The sequence below is a fragment of the Corvus moneduloides genome, chromosome 1 (assembly GCF_009650955.1).
Source record: "Corvus moneduloides isolate bCorMon1 chromosome 1, bCorMon1.pri, whole genome shotgun sequence".
Taxonomy (NCBI): Eukaryota; Metazoa; Chordata; class Aves; order Passeriformes; family Corvidae; genus Corvus; species Corvus moneduloides.
In genome coordinates this window covers 46,552,663-46,575,649 of record NC_045476.1, presented here as the reverse complement: position 1 = coordinate 46,575,649, position 22,987 = coordinate 46,552,663, and the positions used below count along the sequence as shown (strand labels likewise).

Genomic DNA, 22,987 nt, shown 5'->3' with positions numbered 1-22,987 from the left:
TAATCCTGAAACAATGTTGGGTATCCTATCCTTGTCTCCCTTCCTAAGTGACCTAAACACTGGACAAATTAAACCCAGAACATGTTATCAGACCCATCTTAGTGAATTACTTCTGAAGGACAGTGCTACAAGGCTGCTTTTCATAAACACTTCATTAAGCCCTAATGTGACTAATGCACTTGCTATTCATGTGTACTCAAATTTATTCTTGGAGCTGTTTGTAAACCTGTTTCGAGGCAACTAGAGTCAACAGCCTTCACACTGCTCTCACAGCCTCCCCTCATTATCATGGTACAGTTAGTTTCTTTTACTCTCCCACACCTTTACTTTGAAAAAGTCATCTTTAGCTGAGAAGGTAGGTCACAAAATCAAAAGACACTTTTTAGAAAAACAAGTTCTTCTAATGAAACAGAAAATGTGTTCTAGTTACCAAACATTCCTAAAATTATCCTCCTAATCAATATTGCACAAGCATTTTCAGCTAAATCTCTTAGCCACTTTCATTAAGCTACATGAGATGTAAAATAAGGGAATTCAGGAAAACTCTGAATGCAACAGTAATTATGGTGCTAAAACATGGACTCCATAACAAAAGTCTAACCAGATGTTAGCTGCTTCTTTACTGTTTAAGAAAATCTATTCAAATGCAAAAGTCAGCAGCAGCAATGAGCTCATGCTTTGCCTTTCCGCTCTCCCCAGTCCTGTATCTCAGGATCTATTTTTAATGCCGATTCAGGTCAGTGCAGATTCATTTTGCTGTGGGGCACTGGCAGTCTACAGGGCACTGCCTGGCCCACACATTGTGTGGCAGAGGACTTTTGGTGATGGGGTTCTTCACGCTCTGCTTATTGAAGAGCTTGGTTCACAGGGAAATTTGGAGGCTGTGCTGCACAGCTCCCTGCTGACACAGGCTGTGGCAGAGCCTGGGTTCCAGGCATGCACGGGATGGGCGAGGGCCATAGCTATACCTGCTCAGATGCAGACTTCTCCCACCATCACTGGTGGTACCACTTGCTCCCTCTGGAACATGCTTGGTGGGTGGCATGTTGGAGCCCTGTGATCACCACCCGTGGCACAGAACAGCACTGGAGAGGCAGTGTGCTCATTGCTCATCCTCAGGAGGAAGGTCTATGCACATTTAAAAGGAAGGAAATAACCCCCAGCACTTTTCCTTCTCTGAAAAAGTGAAGAACACCAAGACCCCCTCTCTGCCTCCCTTATGACTTCAAGTCCCAAGAACAGCTCTGAGAAGATTTTCAGCAGGAAGTCAATTACAACCAAAAGGGAAACTTTCCTCCCCAGATGTAGCCAAACTGGGGGATATATGCATGTATGAAAATTAGGTTACACCAGCCTGTATGGGGCTCAGTGCCCACTCACACCAAAAGCCTTTGCAAACTTGCCACTACCTCCACAGCAGCCCCAGAACAGCAATAGATGACGCTGAGGGGCTGGGGAGCAGAGCATGGGGAGGATTTCTGGCACAGAATGTGCCACAGGGGGGGTGCCAAGCGCCCCATGCAGCCCCCAAAATCAATGCAGCCTCTGAAGAAGTGGGCAAGGGCCAGGTGCTGCTGTCCATACGCTGCTAAGTGCTCAGTGCTGGGCTGCTGGCGAGTGTCCCGTTCCCACCCCAGTGCAGAGGCCCTGGGTGGCCTGTGATTCCTCTTCGAGACTTTCCCTGAACTGAGGCGAGGACTTCCAAGAAGTGTCAGCTGCTGCCGCCCTTGCTGGGTTTTGCTACGTGATTTAGCACCATCAGCAGCTGCAGCAGGTGCTGCTGGGGAGAGTCTGTGGTGAGCTGCTCCCAGCAGAGGTGCAAGTGTAAGAATGCTTTCAACACGGATGTTCTACGCACAACCAACCAGACCCACAAGTCCAAGTGTGATCAGTGTCAGGTATCTTTGAAGACCAAAGGGTACTTAGGGGTTGTGTCTGCAGTGAGCATTTCCAGTGATCCTGGATACGACAAGGACCTGTCATTTCTTAAGGGCGTCTTACAGCAGAAGGACACACACCATCAGCAGAGATGAACAAGTGCTGGCATAGAGCTACTTTGATGGAACAGGAAGAGGAGAGGAGGCTCTCCCCAGCACCCAGGTTACCAAAGTGCAGCAATGTAATTGATAAACAAAATGCTCTCAATAAGCTTAGTACTCTGTTACTCTCTCTAAAACTCTCAAACTTTAACAGAACCTCTTATAAAAAATAAATAAAAATCTCCCCATGGCACCTTTGTTTCTGGAGACCATTTGCATTACCTTGACTTGCTGGCTTGCAATGCCACCCCAAGCCCTGTGATGAACCATTGATGCACATGGTTGTCTAGACCAGCACGTTGGCTAAAAAAGAAACATATCTTGATCTGAATAAGCTGCTGTGGCAGTGGGCATTGGTTGAAGCCTGCTGATTTACACTCAGGGTGATCTGATCCAAGCAGGCTGGGTCTGCACTGCAGGCTCTGGAAATGGGGATTTACCTCTCCCCATGGTGGCTCTGCAAGTGTGATAAGGTTAGAGAGAAGATTGCCCAGCACACTGCTAAAACCTTGGGTTAACCTACCGTTCTTTCATCCAAAATATGGTGAATGCCAATCACACAGCTAATGGTTTCGGTATTGATACAGCATCCCAGTCTGCCAGACAGACAGACGGCCAGGCATGTACAGAGACAACAGACGGACAGACAGCCAGCTCCATCTGCCTCAGTGTATGAGCTGTCCCTGCTCTCCAAGAGGAGTGAGGTTTTCAGGTCAGAACATATCTCTAGCAGCCACCACTATAAAATGCCAGTCCTGGCTTTGAGTGTAAGATGCAAAGCCCGACTTCCTGTTTTAAGTATCTCTCAGGTTTAAACTTGCCTGGCTCTGTTCCCAAGGAGTATCCTGCAGCACAGGCCCACCTGCCTGATGCAGACTTTATTTCTTATTAAAGATAAGCTCCCATCCATCCAAAAATGAGTGACTTGATGAAGGAATTTTAAAAGACCATAAACTGAAACATATTAGTTTTAAAAGTTTTGTATATATTTCACTTTTTGTACTCTTTGTATAAGATTACATCAAGTTTCCAACTGAAATAATTTTGAACCAGAAGGTGACTTTCTCTTACAGAATACCAAAACAGTATACTTGAAACTTTTACAGTTTCTTTCTGAAAGAAGGGGGTAGAATTTCACATTTTGTTGAACTCACCTTGCTCCTACCTGATGCTTCTACTTGGTCTCATCGGCATTTTGCAGGAGAAACTGGAGTTCTTATTTTTATCACCAGCCCCCAGTGCCTGTCTTTATCTTGATCATGTCAGCATCCACCTGTGCATTGACAGGCTTACGAAATGTGAGAATTTTGGGCTGCTTCTCTGTGCTTGAGGGCTTTGCTGTGCATTTCATAAACTTGCTGAAACTTAGACTCATCTTTTCTGGTTCTGAAGGTAAAGGATACAGTTACTCTCAGATAATGGTACACTGCTCTATCATGCAGATTGCTTCCTATGAATGCTTCCCTTTCACAAGAGGCCAGACTCAACAGCCTGAGACCTTTGGTGTGCTTGTGGCTTTGCAAGGTCAAAGAATCAATGAATGTTTGCTGGCAAGGTGTGACTTGCTAATTTGGGTCAAGCTGCAATTTGTATTGTACTCTCATATCTCTTGGTGCAGTTTTGCCCAGATGACTTGCAACTGGATCTCTCATAAATCCCAACCTGGGGAAGGCAGAGATGGGGAAATGAGATGGTTCTGCAGGTTGTGCACATGCCAGGGCGCAGACAAAAGACAGAGGATGGTGAGAAAGAAAAATAAACTCTTGATGTATCTTATAGAAGCACCACAAAAGGTATTTTCAGAGAATGAAACATTTTAGAAAACAATAAATTTTATATGCAAAAGCAAGTACTGATTTTCTTTCTTTAAAAAAAAAATTCTGCAGATGATATACTCATCATATAACTTCCTCCAGTAAGGCCAGATGCACCTTAATAAACACTGGAAAAACACACAATGCTCATGTAGACAAAAAATGGTAGACACTTTTTCTCTCTCCAACATGTCTTAATAGACATTGGTTTTCTACCCAGTGCAAGCTACCAAACATACTATCATATAAAAACTCAGCACTTAGATTACAATAATTTTAAAGATGCTCTTTCTCTCTCTTTTCTTTTGCTTACTTCAAAATGTCTGATACATGGAGGAGATATCAAGGAGAGAGCAGGAGAGAAATTGTTGCAATCTCTATGTGGACATACATCAATAATAACATCTCTTTATAAACCCATAATATTCACATACAGCAAAAGTGTCAGAATATGAAAAAGGAGATTTTTATTTTCTCTTTATAAGCCCCTCTACAATGCAAAATTTGCATCCCACAGAAAGGAAACACTGAGGAAAACACATTTCAGTGACTGCAATGCCAGCAGAGTTAATGATGCTTGCAATTGTTTTCCCATTTTTATTTCCTCTGAAGCTTAAAGCTCCATGGAAGGTAAAACACACCCATTTTCATCTTCTGATCCTCCATCTGTCCAGCAACACTGCAGCCTGTGGCCCCTGCACAAGGATGAGTCTTCCCTTGCTCCAGACATGGAGACACACGCCAATGTGGCATGGCCTTGGGTGTCCCGCATTTCCTCCAAGCACAACCATGGGCCACCTTCCCCTGTGCCCAGGAGCATCCTGCCCCAAGCAGAGTTCTCCTTCTCCATGGTCTCACCGGAGGGAATAGTGAATTAAAAAATTTTTTTAAAAGAAAATGACATAGATTGGAAGAGTACATTATTTGCCCTCCAATGCGTTTACTAAAAGATGTTGTTTTTCAGAAATTCAAAATAGACACTATTCCCATTCATAGTTTTTTTAAAGTTGATGCTTAACTCAAGCCCCATTCAGTATGGGAAAAAGTTTGGAGAAATCAGTGTTTTGTTTCAGCATTTTTAAAGACAACACATATCAGAACTTTACCTCACAAGCACTATAAATACACATAGGCTGTTTTACAGGAAACAAAACCAAAAATTCTCAGCAAAGAGACTTTACCAGTAGAGGGAGGAAAGAAAAAACAAAGCATTTTTGAGCGAAGCCAAGGTTTTCTTCTATTTTTTTTCTTGATTGTAAGAATTACAATGGAAGTATGGCTAGAGAAAATACTAGGCAATAAAACTTACAATAAAGTTTACCACAGGGAAGTCATGAGGACTGAATATGGATACCACCTGCTGTAGAAGTATTGTGAGATTTTCATAAGATTTCAGATTTTACACGAGAACAAGGAGCACACTGGTTGGGCTGGTGGCCAGGCTGCGGGCGTAGGGTATTGGAGTCCTGAGATGATGAACAGCTAACTTTGATCACAGTGACTGAGAATTCAGTTATTCAAGAAGATTAAACAGCTGAAATTTTTATGGGTACCACAGAACTGTCAGATGGGCTTGACTGTGGGAAACGAGAACAAAAGAAGTTTGGGAAGAGGGTCTGCTGAGGAATTCCCCCATCATGACTTCTTTGCAACTTAGTAAACATGTGCAATTCATTGCTTACATACTGGAATTAATTTTCTCCAGAATTTGAAAGTTACAAGTCTGAAGCACAAGAAGTTCACTGCAGTCCCAAACTCCTTTAGGTGCTTCTGTAAGTCACCCTGTGCTATCACCTGGAGGCTGGAGTTCCATTGAACTTTTCTAAACTAAATGAAACTTTTTTGAGACCTGATAATCTTTGAAAGTCTAAATAATCTTGGAGTGTATTTATTTTATATTTTAAAAATAATTTTGGTGTAATTTAATCCCTGAAGCTTTACAAAGGTTTTTATGAACAGGCTCACACTCATTAACATTTTCTGCCATGTGTTCCAGCATGTTGCAAGCCCCGCCATTTGTGGATAGAAATGATGCATATTCCTGACTATAGCAGAGACATATATATTATCCAGAAAGCTATATGACAACTCTGACAATCTGCCTTTTAATATCTGTTTGCTTGATATACCCTTATTTTAAAGGGGAGTTTAATGATGCTCTGGAAATGCTGCTATATTCCCACCCGCTGAATTCAATTAACACAGCAGGTGGGCAGTCAAGATATTTTGACAACTATTCTTCCATCTCAAAACTATGTAGAATTTACATTCCAAAAGGTCTCAAATACTGACATGATAATTTGTAATACCTTCAAATGCTTCTTTGTATGAGTTAAAAATTCAGACAAACCTCATCTTGCCACAGTCCCCAAAGCTCACACTCAAAGGCAAAGCTGTGAAAACCTTCTCAGCTCAAAGCTCTGCAATTGCATGTGATGACTTAAGCAGTGGAGTTCCCATCAAGTCTCTGGAAATGTTTACAGGGTTTTTCATGTTGTCACCATGGAAGACGGGGAAAGTGTTAAATCAGCGGGATTTGAAGGATCAAATTCTTACTATTCATAGAAAATGGAACCACAATGTCCTCTCTGTAGCTGATGTATTTTAATGCTTCCCACATCCTGGCATCAGCTACGCTTTTACAAGTTAAAAACAAAGATAGGTTTGCACAAACCTACCTGACATAGTCAAACAAGGACACAAGTGCTACCTGAAGCACAGTTTAGAAAATACTTTATACTTCATATATATCTGGAAAGAAATACAGCTAATTTTTATTTGGCAACATTATAGTCCTGTTTCCGGTGTGAGGTTTCTTTGGTTTTAATTTATTTATTAAACTACTGCTCCTCATCAGCACTTATTTCAGCAGTTTGGGACCAGATTCCACTGCTCAACACTGCTGCTATCAGCTGAGTTTCTGTCACTGGATTAAATCTAGCTCACTGTTTGAAAGAGCAAAACGTGGTGAAATAATGAGCATATTATTGTTATTGTTATTCTAATTTTGACAGTGTTTGTGTCGTAAAAAATCAGAGAAAAAGATGGTTCCTGCTCTAAAGAACCCATAGTTTTAGAGTCTCAAGCTGCATCCCTTCCACCTCATTGTCTGTTTCTAAGGTTATGTACTTTGCCTCTTGCAGGATCCTCCCACATATCTAAAACCTCCCTTACCATTTCAGTGGTTAAACGAGTTGTGAGAAGCAGGCAAGCAAGTTGCCTGTGTGCATGCTTCAAGTTGCTGTGTCTCTAATGACCTTTTTTCATGCTCTTCCGTCTCTAAATTTAGCTAACTACTAAAGCCAGAGTCTAGCAGATTGGGGGACACGGGAAACACTAATGCAGAGACCGTAGATAATCACTCTCAAAAGAACAGCACAGATTACAAGGAAGTGTAATTACTATTCCGTAGCCAAATGAAGCTTATTTTATGAAATTGCACCTTTTCAAGTCTAGTAAACCGTTAAAATCATTCATTCAAGACCAATACATGAAGCACAAAATCAAAAGTATTATTTAAGGGCTGATACCAAGAATCTGAAAATCTGTTCATGTTAGGATTGTATTTCAACAGACAACACTGTAACTGCCAAGCACAAGTACACCTTAAATCTGAAATGTGATCTTTTAAATAGTTGCCTCAATGCCATTTAATGAGAACATACTGGAGAATCATGGGAAAGAGTTAAGAGTGTGAATTAAAGTATAGAGATTCAAAAATGTACTGTACAGATACTAGCACTGTTAGTGAGACACAATGATGATACTATACCGAGCATCATTATATTGTAGAAAAGTTATGTCGCATTAAATTCTGGTTCATTATTTTCAGATACAAGAAATATGGTAAAACAGGAGATATTCTATACTGTTCAGTTGAGATAAATGGCAAGCAGTTTTATTCCCTGGATCACATATATAAAATAGGATTAAAGTATTAGTAAAACTTTGTGCTTACATAGATAGTTTTTAAGTTTTAATCATCCTAGTTCTCAGAAATGGTACTTCCAGTATTCTAGTCAAAAAGCTTTCCCTTTTTTGAGAAAACAGCACAAGCACAGCCCAGAAAGTTTGTTAAATCTTTCTTTAATAAAGCGGGCTAGATGTTCTTCCAGAGTAAAGATACAAAGCTCCACGACTAAATCAATACCCAGTCAAAATATGATACTGCCTTTCTGCAGTACATACAACTGACATGACATGCAAGAGACTTTAAAGTAATAAATTACAGATGTGAGATACAGTACAACAGTCTCAGATCAGCAATCTTAATGCCGCATTAGTTTTCATCAGCAATTTGCAATGCTTATAATTTTCTATCTCATTATTGTTATCCATGAACATTATGAGCAGGTCATTTCCAGAGAAAAAGAATAATCTTGTATTTTAAATGACAATTTCTCTTTCAGCATATTCTTAACATAACACGAAACAGGGTGATGATTTGACATTTTATCTAATTTACTAGTCTAACTTAATGAATATACTAAAATACTTTTAACTATCTCTGCACTATGATCAAGTATCAGAGACAACATATTTGAGATGTGGAAAGACATGGTACAACCAAAGCAGATTCATTTACTGGAGTTACTCTGATCTTATTTGTATAATCATTTCTCTGCTTTTGAAGATTTTTATCATAATCCCATGGCATGATACACATTCAGCTCATCGGTATTCACTGATTCTTCTCAGAAACTCCCCAGATCTTTATATACTTTTACTACTGTTTTAAAATATGCAATATTAAAGATACAATTAATTTACAAAAATAAAAAAACCTGTACAAATCACACTCTTTCATTGACAATGAGACTGTTCAAGAAAATAGCAATGTGATCCCTGAAATAACCCACTAGAACAGAAATCAAAAGACTGATGCTTAAAAAAAATAAAAAAGAAGTAAAAACATTTTCTCCTCCCAAACTACTGGAATCTTTGAAGGTTTATGTATCATAGAATATAAAACTTTTCTCTCTGTCCCCAGAATATTTCTTTCCTCTTTCCACAGGTACTTCTTGAACAGATTCCCCTTTGTTGTTGGTGCCACAAGCCTTGCTGAATAGGTTAAGGCTAGGAAAGCTTGAAAGACCTAAATAAATCAACAGCCACCCAATCCCGTGGCATTTAGGCAAACTCAGGGTAATAAAATAAACCCAGAGACAGGCATGCATGCTAATTGCAAAGTGATTTTTTTATGAAGCTTAAAATTAAACCAAAATAAACACCTCTCCAGAATGTTATGCATTTAAGATCTTTCATCAAAATAGTCATCTGCCTGTTCGCGTTACTCCGTTGCAGAGAGGTGTGATGCTATGCCTGCTCATAACATTCTAGTATTTTAACATTTTACAAGGCACAAATAATCTCTGAAGAACTACATGGTGGCTTTTGAACATGTAAGGATGGCAGCTACCATGTAATTACATGACAACTCTTCAGTCACTGACACAGACCTTGTAAAATCTAAGACCAGCAAATTACACGTCACCTCATCTTTGGGATACGGTACTTCATTTACAATTACAGACTAAGCAGCAAATAACTACAATTTCATAACTTTGAACAAACACAAGCTTTGCCATGCAAATATGAAGTTGTTGCATGGTACAATGTATATGCATCTTAAAAGCAAATAATGCTTTTTTTTTTGCTGCTGTGACAGAGTGACATACTAACATTCCTTCCTCAAGCTAACTCTGTGTAGGTCCTGCAAGAGGAATGGTCTACTCACCACCAGTTGCATTTTGTGAATTCCAACAGAGGTCAAAGGGATCAGAGAGTACAAAAACCTGCCCTCATAAACTTGAAAAAAGCTGTTATTAAATGTACTATGTACTTGATGGGAAAGAAATACACTTTTCCACAGAAGAACAAGTTATAGAGTTAATTAGAAACTTTCTGTTGGTTAACACTGCTGCACCATTATGTTTCTCTTGATTAGAAATATGGAAATCATACAGGAATATATGTAAACAGAGTCTATAGAAGATAATAGCAATGAGACATAAAGTGCTTTTAATTATGAACATTTCATTTCACTTTGCAACCTTCCCTGGTAAGTTATCGTACTTGAGCTAGCTTAGTTCAACCAGCTCAGGTCTACACTACGAAACACTGTTATTTCCCTTGCACCTACTGTTTTAACTGTGGTAGTCTGGGTAAAATTAAAAAAATCATGCCAGGGGAAGTAAAAGTAGACAAAGAGGGAAAGAGGTGAATTGGGAACTCTCAAGGGGAAAAAGTAGACAAAGGCAAATAAGGCTCTGTTGTATAGGTCCTCATTCTCAAGGAGTTTGTCACATAGTCTCCTGTAAGCACTGAGGAACAACTACACAAACCTCTGCCTTGAACACACCTCAGGCTATTGCCAGATGAAAATGAAGAAATTAGGATTCCTCAAGGGAGAACAAACTTCCTACTAGGATGATGCTTTTAATCTTTTTGATACTCAGTCCCTACTTCTCTAATCACAATCTCTGAAGAAACAGTACCCTTTCCTACTCAGAAAACCCAGTCAAGCATATATTGTAAAAGGACAATATTAAATCTAGCTTGTCTTTGCTGCTTCAGGTCTGATGCCAGGTATCTACACATTTCCATTATGGTACCTAGCATATACTATTCTATCTTTTGGGAAAGCAACAGTTCTATAGTAACAAAGCTCCTAAGTACAGTAAGAGCATAATTAAGAGTAACTGTGTATTAGAACTGGGTTTTACTGGGTCTTTATTTAAGGCAGTTATTAAAATGTATATATTATTTTTTAAAAGTAGCAAATTTATGTTGTTTTTTTGTTTGTTTGCCTTTTTATTTTAATTTGGGCTTTTGGCAGCTGAAATGGGTTACCTTTATCTATTTTCTGTCCTTGTAATCCAAAGAACTATCCAGCCCGTGGAATCATAGAAATTTGAGCTGAGTTGTAATGACTGATTTCCCAAACTCTCCCAATCTGTTTCTTTAGATGTCCAGTGGGCTGACAATAGCAAAGTCAGAATCTTTGCTGTTATTACTACTGTCGTCATCAGGGCTGGAGCTCAGATTGCTGGAGGAGGCTGAAATGGAACCCATCAGAGGGTCAGAGAATATCAAAGAAGAACGAGACGGAGCTTCTGGCTTCACCGCTGCCTCCTTGGGTGCCTGAAGGGACTGTGCTGGCTCTGGGGCAGCACTTTTACTTCTTTCCTCTTCTTTGGAAACCATAATATAGTCATCAGCACTCTTGCTCTCACTGATGCTTGAATCAGTTGTAGTCTGTGAAACAACGGCACAGAAAGGATTTAAAGTGAGTACCAGTGTTACCACATGACAAGGCTCATGAAGCATGTCAGGGATATGGGAATGGGACAAAGGAATAGTTACTATCCAAAAGTGGCAATGACCAAATAAAGTGAAAAATAAAGTGGATATTAACTTTGGATGACATAATTTGTTATTTCACAGAATCACAGAATATTCTAAGATGGAAGGGACCCATGAGGATCATCGAGCCCAGCTCTTAAGTGAATGGCCCATACAGGGATCAAACCCACAGCCTTGGCATTATTAGCATCATGCTCTGACCAACTGAGATAATTTAAAAAAGCATAAAATGTAACACTCTAAAAATACATTTTTTGGTATAACAGTCTTACATGTCTCACCATCATAGTGCATCCATGTAGTGACCACAGCAGCCAAGCACCAAACACATACATTACAGCTGTGAAGATTTTCAGTAATTACAGTGGGTTTCTCTAGTATTTAATGAAGTAGTTTTGAGAAATTTTTTGCTGCTTTGCATGTACAACGGCATTTTGGAGCTTGTCAGGAGAATGGTTTGATATAACATTTTCTAGTAAAACCTTTGACTTGGGAAATCTGAAGCATACATAGACCTGATTTAGTGTGCACCAGTTTGGGTTCAAAAAATTAGAGCTCCCAGAGCTTCCAGGGTTAGTGTTGTTAACTATTTCCTAACATTTCCAGAAAATGAGCATCTGGGAATCCCACTTCTGACTGGTTAGACCTTGGAAAATGTGTGTCCCTGAGCACTTAGGTAGTGGCTCAAGACCACGCATCAGTGCAACAGAAAACTCTGTGATGTCTCAATCTTATATTCCATTATACTAGCCACATCCAGAATCCCAGCTTTTCCAGTCAGAGCTGTATATAATTAGAAAGGAAGATTGCCATACGCAGTAGAGTGGGATTTCTCACTGCTGACAACTGGAAGTCTTTTAGCTTGGTTGCAACCCAAATGGACACCACTTTGTTTCCTTCTGCAAGAGCTGCATTCAGCTCCTGTCTAGCTCTACGTTCCTCTGGCTTTCTTGGTTGCTTTTCAGAGTAATAATGCCAAACAGCCTGTAGGTACAAGCATCCTGAAGTGTTGTGATGCCAAAACCAATTTTGCAAGACTGCAAAAAAGGAGAAGTAGAGAGAAACGTGTATGTCCACATTTGAGGCAATACAAGCCCTTCAGCTGTGACTCTTCCAAAAAAAAAAAAAAAAAAAAAAAAAAAAAAAAGTAAATTCATTCTGGGGTGAAAAGAGATTATAGGTATTACGGAAAAAAAAGAAAGCAGCTGCAGAAAAGAAGAACAGGAATAATCTGAATGAGATAAAGGTGAATCTACAGCATGGTATATAAAATTGGAGTATGGAGGTCACCACAAGCATCAGCAAGCCACAGCTGGAGTTACAGTACCCGTGGCCTCCAGCAAAATTTATTTTGCAAAATTTATTCTTACAGCTGAAAATTATTTTCTTGCTTTGATTGCTGTTTATAGATCAGAATGTTCTTGAAACGGTACTGCAGAGTAGCTCAGGAAGCAAAACCCACCTGTGATTAAGAATGATTGTAAGATGAAATGAGAGAGCTGGAAGTCTTTGGATGTCATTTACATAGTCATGACAAATTGTTAAAAGTCACAATCAAGATAAATATCAGCCGAATGGGAAAATATATTCAAATACAGAATTGTGCCCAAATTCATATGAATAAGGATTCAAATATCTCCCTATCTAGCAAATTTTGAAATTTCCTGTTTTCATAATTTATAATTTTTGTGTGTTATCTACAAGTATGCAGGTATAATAATATTATATAATTAATATTACTATAGGTTTAATAACATATAATATTCTGTTTTGTAATGAACTCATTTTAATACTTCATAATTCAAATGGAAGTATCTTGAGTCCAGAGCACTGGTTAAAATTTTACCTGTCCCCATGTAAGACAGTAGTCCCACTGATAGAAATTGACATCTGTTATTTTTGATACTGACTTTCCACAGAAAACTTAATAAAATTCATACAAAACACATCAGATTCATTTTAGAAAGATCAACCACTACCCTTTGCTGAGTGTTATCAAAATTGGTGTCTAAACCTCCTGATCCACACAGAACCAGAGCAGTTCAAATGTCAATTTACATGAAGTTAAAACCATACAGATCTATCCTACAAGGAGATATACTTCACTGTTTGAACACTTCTGAGCTGAGACATAATTTGTTATTAATTAGCCTTTTGCTTTCATCTTGTCTGTTTGAAATGGTCTTCATGAGCTGTCAGTGAGTCAGCTGCCATCTCCAGGGGGCTGAGGACACAGGCAGCACACAACCGCGGCTCTGCTCCATCAACACAGAATCACAGAACAGCTCGGGTTGGAAGGACCTTTAAAGGTCACATAGTCCAACTCCCACAGTGAGGCACACGGACATCTTCAACTGGACCAGGTCGCTGAGAGCCCTGTACAACCTGACCATCAATGTTTCCAGGGATGGGGCATCCGCCACCTCTCTGGGAAACCTGTTCCAGTGTCTCACACCATCCTCATCATAAAATTTCTTCCTTATATCTAGTCTAAATCAACCCTCTTTTAGTTCAAAACCATTGCCCCCTGTCCTTTTGCAACAGGTCCTGCTAAGAAATTTGTCTCCATCTCTCTTTTAAGCCCCCTTTCAGTACTGAACGGCCACAATTAGGTCTCCCTGGAGCCTTTTCTTCTCCAGGCTGAAAATCCCCAACTCTCTCTCAGCCTGTCTTCATAGGAGAGGTGCTCCAGCCCTCTGATCATCTTTGCCACATTGCTCTGGACTTGCTCCAACAGGCCCACATCCTTTGTGTGCTGGGGAGCCCAGAGCTGGATGCAGCGCTCCAGGTGGGCCTCATGAGAGGGGAGCAGAGGGGCAGAATTGCCACTCTTGATCTGCTGGCCACGCTGCTTTGGATGCAGCCCAGGGCACAGTTGGATTCCTGGGCTCGAGTGCACATTTGGGACGTGTCCAGCCTCTCACCCATCAGTATTCCCAAGTCCTTCTTAGTCAGGGCTGCTCTCAACCCCTAATCCTCCAGCTTGTATTGATACTTTTTTGAGAGCTCTTATGCCATAGTCAAAATTTCAGCACTTTGTTCCCACCCCCTCACCCTGTACAACAGAAAGACACATTCCTCTAAACAACCACTGCCACATAATGCACCTGGCCTCTTTCCACACTTCTATTTAAAAGCTCTCAGGGAATGCAAATGCTCTCAGCTCTCATTTTTCAAAATTACACACTTTATTATTCCAAGCTATCAAGAATCCTTTATTTCAGCCCTCACAGCCCTCACACCTCCACCTTGCCTAGGGTGACAGAGATCTCACTTAGTGAAACACTTGCCCAGCAAGATCAGTATTTTTGTCTCTGGCACTCCCCAATTTCCTAAATTCTGCTTTCAGTAATGTGTTCTAGTGCAGTTAAAAAAGCATCCTGCCCTTTAATAAAAGAAAGAAAACTACTCATCCCAATTTCTTGTTGTTACTGTTGAGCTTCCCAACATTACTTTTCATGCTACCCATACTTTTTGGTTTGATCAAGGAGACCTCTAGCTCACTGAAGTAAAAGAGAAGCAGCAAAGCAGAGCTATTGACTGCAAAATGCTATAAAAGGGCTTCCTGTAAATGTTTGCCTGTCCCTAGCATACACTGGTATTTTGGAACTGATATTTCCAGAGGTAAAATACCTCCTTCCTTCTTCTTTTGCCTGTTTCTGTTTCAGGAAACTCATGCTGACGTGAAGCATGTTTTCTCCCATCTGCTGCCACTACTGAATAAATGAAAAATGACAGAATTATACTTCCAGTAGCTTTGAAAGTTAACAACCTTACGCCCATTGCCATATGGCTTCTCCAAACAATTTTTCCTGATGAATATCAGCTACTAGGACCAGGCTTATTTCATTTGCCTTCACACTGTGAATGAGTTAAAACTAACTGCAAGGATACAATTCAAGAAAGCTTAGAAGAACAGCAGCTCATTTTGCCTCCTTCTTTGAACAGATATAAAGGCAAGATAATGTGTTAATTATCATTCATTATTTAGCAACAGAAGCCTTCTGTTTGTCAACTGCATGCTGCTACCAAAGCCAAACATTCCAAAAAATGCTTGATTTCTTTTAGCCTTTATCTTAATTTTTTTGCATTTTTAATTTTGCAGCTTTCCTTTCTAATGAAGGACTATATCTTTATCCTCATTTTGCAGAAAGGGATTTTGGAGGCAAAAAAGAGGAAAAGCACTTTAAAAAAAAGAGAATATGATAAAAAATTTATACTTATATAACAACCAAGCACAAAAGACCAGATTTTAATCTCAATTACAGAATAGCTACACCTGTAACTGGTCCAGCTGTCCTAGAAAATATCCCTGTAACTCCAGCAAAAAACAATCTCTACAGTACAAATAACACCAAATAAAATTAAAAGCATTACCCAAGGTAACAGAAAATGCAAATATAGTAGAAATTTATTTAGCAAGAAATGCATTAAATGGCTTAGAAGTGGTTGGTTTTTAATCCCCCTGCAGCTCTCAGTAAGTAATCCCAGCATGACCCAGGGCACCAGTGCAGCCCATTTTCTTCAGCAGAGCTAAAAGCCTGGGTCATGGCCTGGTTTGGGCCAACAACTGACCCCATCAATTAACAGTCTAATATCACAGTCCACTATTCCGCAGTCTTATTTTCCTGTGTTTTATTAAAAGGGGTCCAAAGTTCTCCTCTTTTTGTTTGATTTTAGGCATGGTGGTTAAAGACAAGGGGCTCGGAAACAGCACAGACTAACTAGGGGGTAGTTAGACAGACAAACAATCCCTAATTAACTAACTAGGGATACTAACAGCCCTCCTGGACTGCCATTTCTAACACTAATATTTTTATTCTGTCAAAAGGGCTGTTGCTCATTATCATAATTGGAATTTCCAGAAGATGAGAGGAGAGGAGGCTAATCCATATCAATGTACTGCACCTCAAAATGTAAACCATGCAGTGCAGATGCCTCATTAATGCCCTGCAGCAGCTCAGCTTGTACAACCTCTACTCACATTGCTCATAGTGGACTTATGAGCAGCCTTGAAATTGTGGGACCCATGGATGCCACTCAGTTCCTGGGGCTGGATGGATTTACCCTGACTACACACTGAAAATTTCCACTGGAGAGAAATCTGTGCAGACCAGGTTTCATCAGCTCCACCCTCAACACTCAAAGAGTCCCAGCACCTCCATGATCCACAGTTTAGATCAGCCTCTGAGTAAGGGCTTCTCCAGCATCAGGAGGGTCTGCACACACACCCACCCACCCACACACCTACACAGAGCTTGCTAGTATGGTATATGGCATTCTACCTTCTAGTTTCTAGAAGTGAAAAATCATCAAAAAAACATTTTGGGGAGAAAACAAAAGGTACTTCATATAAAATGCTAGGAGATCAAGGGCAAAAATAGGAGGCCGTTATATGAACAGTCCAATATACTGTATCAGTTTAACCTATGGCTTTATTATGACAGAAAGTAGTGATTGTAATGACAACACCTAAGCAAGCAATGAAAACTTTCTAGCAAAGCTTTACTCTTTGCCATTACTGAATATAAAAAAATAAATCTTGGTATTGCCTCTAATACTGAAATGCAATTAAAATATGTTTTTTAACATAGAGTGTTCTAACTCAGGGGGATCGTGTGTAAGAAAACAAAATGACCTGGTGTCATTATTTGAAAATTAATAAATATTTCCTGTGGCTCCTAAGTAAACTTGTCAAAAGTAAACTGACTGCAGACTCAGGTAGACTTTGAGGTGATAGTGCTGCCACTGATTTATGAGTGTGAGTATCAGCAGTGGGGTGGCAGACTTAGCAGAACTCCAACACAGAAATGAGCAGATACAAAAGTACTTATTTTTAAGATCACGTTTGGGTTGGACTGAGTCTTAGACAAAGAGGGCCCTTTGTCTATGAACTTGTCCTATGAATGTATGCTTTGTATGTGAAAACACTGTTTACTGATTCAAGGAGAAAGTCAATACAATGAAGTAGAAGGTAAAAGCAACCTCCTTGCTATTTCCTTTTTGGCACTGGCCATGAATACACTGCAATGCAGTTAATCAGCTCTTACATAATGGGATCCTGGAGGACAAGGACAATGAGAATAATCATGTGGGAACATTTGGTATGGGAACATTTACCTGCAGTTTTTACATTTTTTGGTAGGAAATTAATCTGTGATTCTTTGATTCAACAGTGTGAAAGAACTCCCCCCAAACACCGCCTAACACTTAGACTTAAATACCTGCGTGTGGAGCGTAAGGCTACAATAAAAATAATTGATTGGAATAGGACAGTAGCTAGAGATATGCTTTTAACCCACTCTCCATATGGACCAGGAATGCTGGTGTGTCCCACAGAATGTCTGGACATGCTAGAGGAAGTCTTCAAAATATGGAAGGCCACCAATGGCCTGCTTGAGATGTTTTTATTTTACCTGTTGTCCTGAGATGAACTGTTGCTTTGTCATGACAGGTCCCTTTAGAACATCACCTGCCCCCTTGTTCTGATTATTGGAACAGTAATGATCATCAGCAATAGTGATTTGCTCATTTTCTTCAGCTTCCAGCTGGCTCTGGTTGAAACGCAATGAACCTTTCAGGATATCCTTGATCTATTGTTGAATAGGAGGGGAAAAGACGTAAGTTAAAAATTGGGAGGAATTCTACATTTTCTAAAGCTCTGCAGACTGCTTTAATACACCATTTCCCCAAACTATTTGCTTTCAAAAGATAGGAAGCAAGTCAATAGTCATACCTATACTGGTTAAAGATATAAATAACAGTGGAGTGTGGTTTTATTAGAGTCTGGAAAACAACTATCCAGGAAATCAAAAGAGAATAAAACTGTTAAGATTATTGCCTGCCTCATTATAGGTTTAACATATGTCACATTGTTCCTCATAAAATGTATTTTGAGGGAGCAGAGGGCAGTATAATCAGAGCTACAGATGCTCAGCAGCATTCTCATTTTATGTATGTAGTATTTTTTCCTTTAATTCAATGACGCTCAAGTGTTGTCACAATGAAATAATGGGGACACAGGTGTAGTTCTTGTCTAGCAAGTACATTTTGCATTAAGAAAAATGATAGCATGGCTTAAGTCCAGCACTTGGTGCTGCACTTCTTCAGTTTTGATTTGAGGCCTCCAAAACTTCCACAGGAGCAAATACTGTGCAAGTCGTTTGAACTCTTCATAGCTGAGTTTTATCGTTACAAATAAAGTACACTACAAGGTTTGATGCACTAATAAAACAGCTACAAGAGGACAAAACAGCAGTATACAAAAAGAATAAAATAGGAGAAAACAAGAGAAAGGATTAATAGCTCTGAAGGGCACAAGAAGGTTAAGCTAAGCAATAGTAATACCTGCTTCAAACCAGCCAAAGAAACCAGAATTTCATCTTCTTTTTCCAAGCGTTCTTGCAAAATGACTTCCTGAATATTTCCTGTAACATCAAAAGAAAAGAAAGGTAAAGAGAGAAACATCCTAAATAAACTCTAACGTGCTGTTACTTACCACTGACTGATGCTTTCAAAACAGACTTCTGTTTGAGCTGCAAACACAATTCCATATCCAAACCCAGAGACTGACAACCTTATTAGCTGCAGAGGTGAGGCCAGCCTGAGCCTGGCACTGCTGTCAGGAAGCCTCCAGCAATGCTCTGCTCCTGCAGGACTTCTGTTGCCCCTGTGTACCAAGGGACTCAGGCTACTACTGGCCCCTGGAAGACCACACCAGCCTCTGTGTTACGTACAGTTTTGAACTTGAAAATGCTTTGGAAAGCATTCAAAAACAGTTAGACAAATCTGCTGCATCTCACAGAAAGGTTTAGGTAGAAACACAGCAATCTTCATCTTGGTCCCATGGCCACTGCAGATGCCAGAATACTCTTTATAGAAGGACTATAAAAGGTTTCATTCCCTTTCCAATCTCTTTTTTTAGGTAAAAGACCCAGGGCTGAACAAAATTTTGACAGAAGGAGCAGTGCAGTAGCAACACTTAAGGAGACTCTTGCCTTCCATACCCACACAATGTGGTCTGTCAAGGATGTATTTCACTACCCCAGCATAGAGTGTTTGCAGGAAGACAACCCCAGGCAGCGCTACAGTCCAACACAGCCCAGAGAAACTACAACTCCAACAAGCCTGCAGACTCTTTAAACTATGTCAGATCATTCTCTAGCTTCCTCACTCCTACTTTCCTCCTCTTTAAGAAAACAGCAAAGATTACTAGTGACAGATTGGCAGAATGAGATGGTATCTGTCAACTGAAAATGTCAGGATACTTTTTTGTGTCCCCCCTGTCTTACATACACAGACTGAGCCCAAATCCCCCAGTGACACTCATTGGGGAAGAATGCTTTGCTGCTCATGAGTATCTGTATCCCAGGTACTTCACAATTAGAGCTTTGTACCATTAATCCACACCTGCATTGCATTTGTTTGTTTTTAAAAATGTCCTGCATGTTCAGGCCTCAAATCAGTGAAAAGCCAGAACTGCTGTAACAGATCATCCTGACACTGATGAATATGATGACACTGCCAACTCTGACACAATATGAAGTTTCAAGTACAAGCACTGAGTAATTTGGTATGAGTTTTGTGTTTACAGAATAAATAGCAAAATAATGAGATGTGGGAGACAGGACAAGAAGAAAGATTAGAAGTGGAGAGGTAGATTTAAAACCTGTGTATAAACACAAGTTTGAAATTGAGTTGGGGCCAGAAATCAGTAATGAATATAAAGGAAGAATGGGAAGGGCAAAGCGGAGAAAGGATCCATGCCTAAGTACTAGATGAACCACTAAAAAGCAATCTGAAACGTAGAAGGAATGAAAGAGGCTAGAGCCATGAAAAGCAATAGCTGACAGAAGTCAAGGTGATGTGATCAAGGTCAAGAACATCAGTGAAGGTACTCAGCTTTGCATAAGCAGCCTACGTGAACAAGCAGATCTATGCCCACGTTATTTACTATACTACAGAGGCAATGTCCTGCAGCAATGTACAGTTCTCAAATTGTTGTACAATTGAACAATGTCTAACAGAAATTTTACATGAGAAAGACACTGCATTATGACAGCTGGAAATAAAAAACCCGCAGATCTTTCCGCAAATATGTAGCATCTTGAATTGAGACAACCCATAATGGATTCAACATTTTACTTGCTTTTTTACTTTACATCTAAATTGTCTAGTCTCTCAACTTGCTAAGTAAAATATATTAATATTTATTTATAAAAGAATAACTTACATTCTCTTTTCCACTGTTTAACAAAGAATGCATGATTTCCTTCTTTTAAAAGTTCAGAATTTGAAACATGAGAAGTCCAAAGTCTTCATAGGCAGGACAGCCATGCTTGACCACAGCCTGAATCACCGAATTCAACTGTCTTTTCCATTTCTCAGCATTAGAAAGAAAAGTATTCCATAGTGTTTGATCCCCACATAAATTAAACCATATATTAAAAAACTAAGGTATGCATACAGACTAAGCAGATGGACCAAGAAAATAATTCAAAACAAACCTTCAACATGCTGAAGACTAAATGAAGGAAATCTAAAAAATTGGGACAAGAGCAAAACAAAAGCTGAAAGGTATTCCATATGATGTGGAAATACTCCACTATTGTTACTGTTCTTTAGAGATGATTTATAAGTCAATGTTTTAAAAAAGTGGAAAAGAATCTATCATCACTGCAAAACCCAGCTATAACCATGTTTGAAGAGCCAGTACACTGAGAAATTTCTAAAAACTTATGAATGGAATATGATAGCTACCCAGCAGTAAAAATTAATAGAAATGTTTGTATAATCACATATTTACTTTAGCAAGATTAATGCCAGATTTTAATAGCAGTTTTAGAGGAAAAGACATTAGAAGCAAGAAGGGAGGAAATACAGCCAGTAAGCAGCAACTGAAACATAAAGGCATAAATTGGGATGTCCTTCCCTAGTGCAATGAAACAGAAGGAAGGTGGAATTCCTTGTGGAATTGGCAGTGAATCCTTTTCTTAAATATGTCCTTGAACTGCATACGGTTTCTAATCTGCTGCCCTCATCCCTTTTGAGTGAAAAGTTTTTAAACTTTCAAATACATGGAAACCAAATTTACCAGTGCTCATTCTTCTTGCCTGGCTAATGAGTAGAGAAGAATTAAAAAAGTAATCCTTAGATGAGAGAAGCATACAGGCAATGTGATTTTGCATGAGTGCCTCCTTGATCACATCCTTCTGCTGGGACCACCCTTTGAAATCCATGTGGACTAGAAGGAGAGGTGGGAAGAAGAGGAGGGATGGCAAGAAACTTGGTATGTGCCCTGGAGCTCCTCTCCTGTGAACAGCTATGCCAGGGCGCAGCATCCTCCTGGGGTGGGACTCTCATCCAAGCCTTTTCCAACTGCTGGGGGGACCTCATAGGGCAGTCAGTTGCTGAGATGAAGAGGGAAACTAAGCTCTCATGTGCAGAGAAAAGCTTCTTATTTTACGTTTCTGTATCTCAAAAGATACCCTTGCAACTAGAAATACTTTAAAAGATACTATTTCAAGAGTGCTAGGATGTGGGGTATGCCCAGCCACTGCCCTGGAGGGACGTCTGCTGAGATAAGGAGATTGACCAATCTCCCAGCAGGACTCCCTGGAAAGGCAACCACTTCTCTGGTCACGGCGAGGAAAGGCAGACCCACAATCCTTTGGGAGACACTGTGCAGATCATTCTGTAACCCACTGGTCTGTCCCAGATCCTTTGTAATCCATTGGTCCCTTGCTGATCCCCTGTATCCCTATAAAAGCAAGCTCAACGGGCCCCTGTGGGGCTCAGAGAGGTTTCTCGTCCCTGGCTCTCCCCTTCGCCGGAGGGGACCAACAATAAAGCTACCTCTGTGCGGAACCAGCCACACGAACCTCTCGTCTCTCTCTGGTCTGGCCTGGAGGCTGCCCTGCAGAGCTGAGCTGGAATCACGAGCTGACAATCACTAAAGAGCTGACAGCCTCTGCAAGGGCCCTCCTGCCAGCAGCTGAGGGAAGACACCGGGCCTCGGGAAGGCGATTCCTTTCGGGACCATCTCCCCGCACCGGTCACCTCTTCCTGGGTCACATCCTCGGACCCCCATCACCAGCTGTAATACTAGAAAGCATATGTGATATGATATTGCTCAGCTGAAGGACTTTTACTTTAAGCTGAGATGTATAATTTAATTATTCTTCCTTCACAGGAGATGTTACTGTACTTTGAGAGAAATGATTCATGTATATGAATGAATTGGCCACATACTGGTTTTTTTTCCTCATCTGCTGCTCTATATCAGTACCTCACAGATTTTTTTTCTTTTAATAAAAAAATAACTATCTTTAAAAACCCCTGCAGATGTCAATTTGGAAGTGAAAACACCTTCCTACCTTTAAAAAAACCCCACTGATACAATGAATCAAACAAACCAATTATGTGATTTCTATATCATTCAAAAATGAGTCCAGTTTGATTCTACGCCATAAATATCCATCTATTGGGATAGCTGTTGTTATTCAAAAGTTATCAAAATCCTATGGTACATAGAAAACTAAGGTTAAGGTCAAATATTCCTGACTGCTTTGTTTGTTTTTTTTTTCCCTTTCTTTCAAGATTTCATTTAGCTGATGCCAAATGTTTTCCGCAGAAAAAGACAATATTTCTTTATTCAGTGAAGTTCTTAATAGAGGAAAATAATAAGTGAAGTTTGCATCTTCTCACCTGGTGATCAGAGCACTGCTGTGAGATGTATAAGATACCAGACAGCCATTACAAGACTCTGGA

The 22,987-nt window shown here is 39.9% G+C and overlaps 1 protein-coding gene across 8 annotated transcripts in view; it reads right to left on the bottom strand.

Annotated features, from left to right (window-relative positions):
- Positions 1–7,922: 7,922 nt before the first annotated feature.
- Positions 7,923–22,987, bottom strand: part of TBC1D5 (TBC1 domain family member 5) — a 316,694-nt gene continuing 301,629 nt past the window's right edge. For all 8 annotated transcript variants that reach the window (XM_032108463.1, XM_032108473.1, XM_032108445.1 and 5 more), the window contains 3 exons: positions 18,566–18,645; positions 17,635–17,811; positions 7,923–11,110 (listed from right to left, as the gene is read on the bottom strand). In XM_032108463.1, the coding sequence (XP_031964354.1) occupies positions 10,817–11,110; positions 17,635–17,811; positions 18,566–18,645 (551 nt within the window). In that variant the 3' untranslated portion in view covers positions 7,923–10,816. The remainder of the gene's footprint in view (positions 11,111–17,634; positions 17,812–18,565; positions 18,646–22,987) is intronic.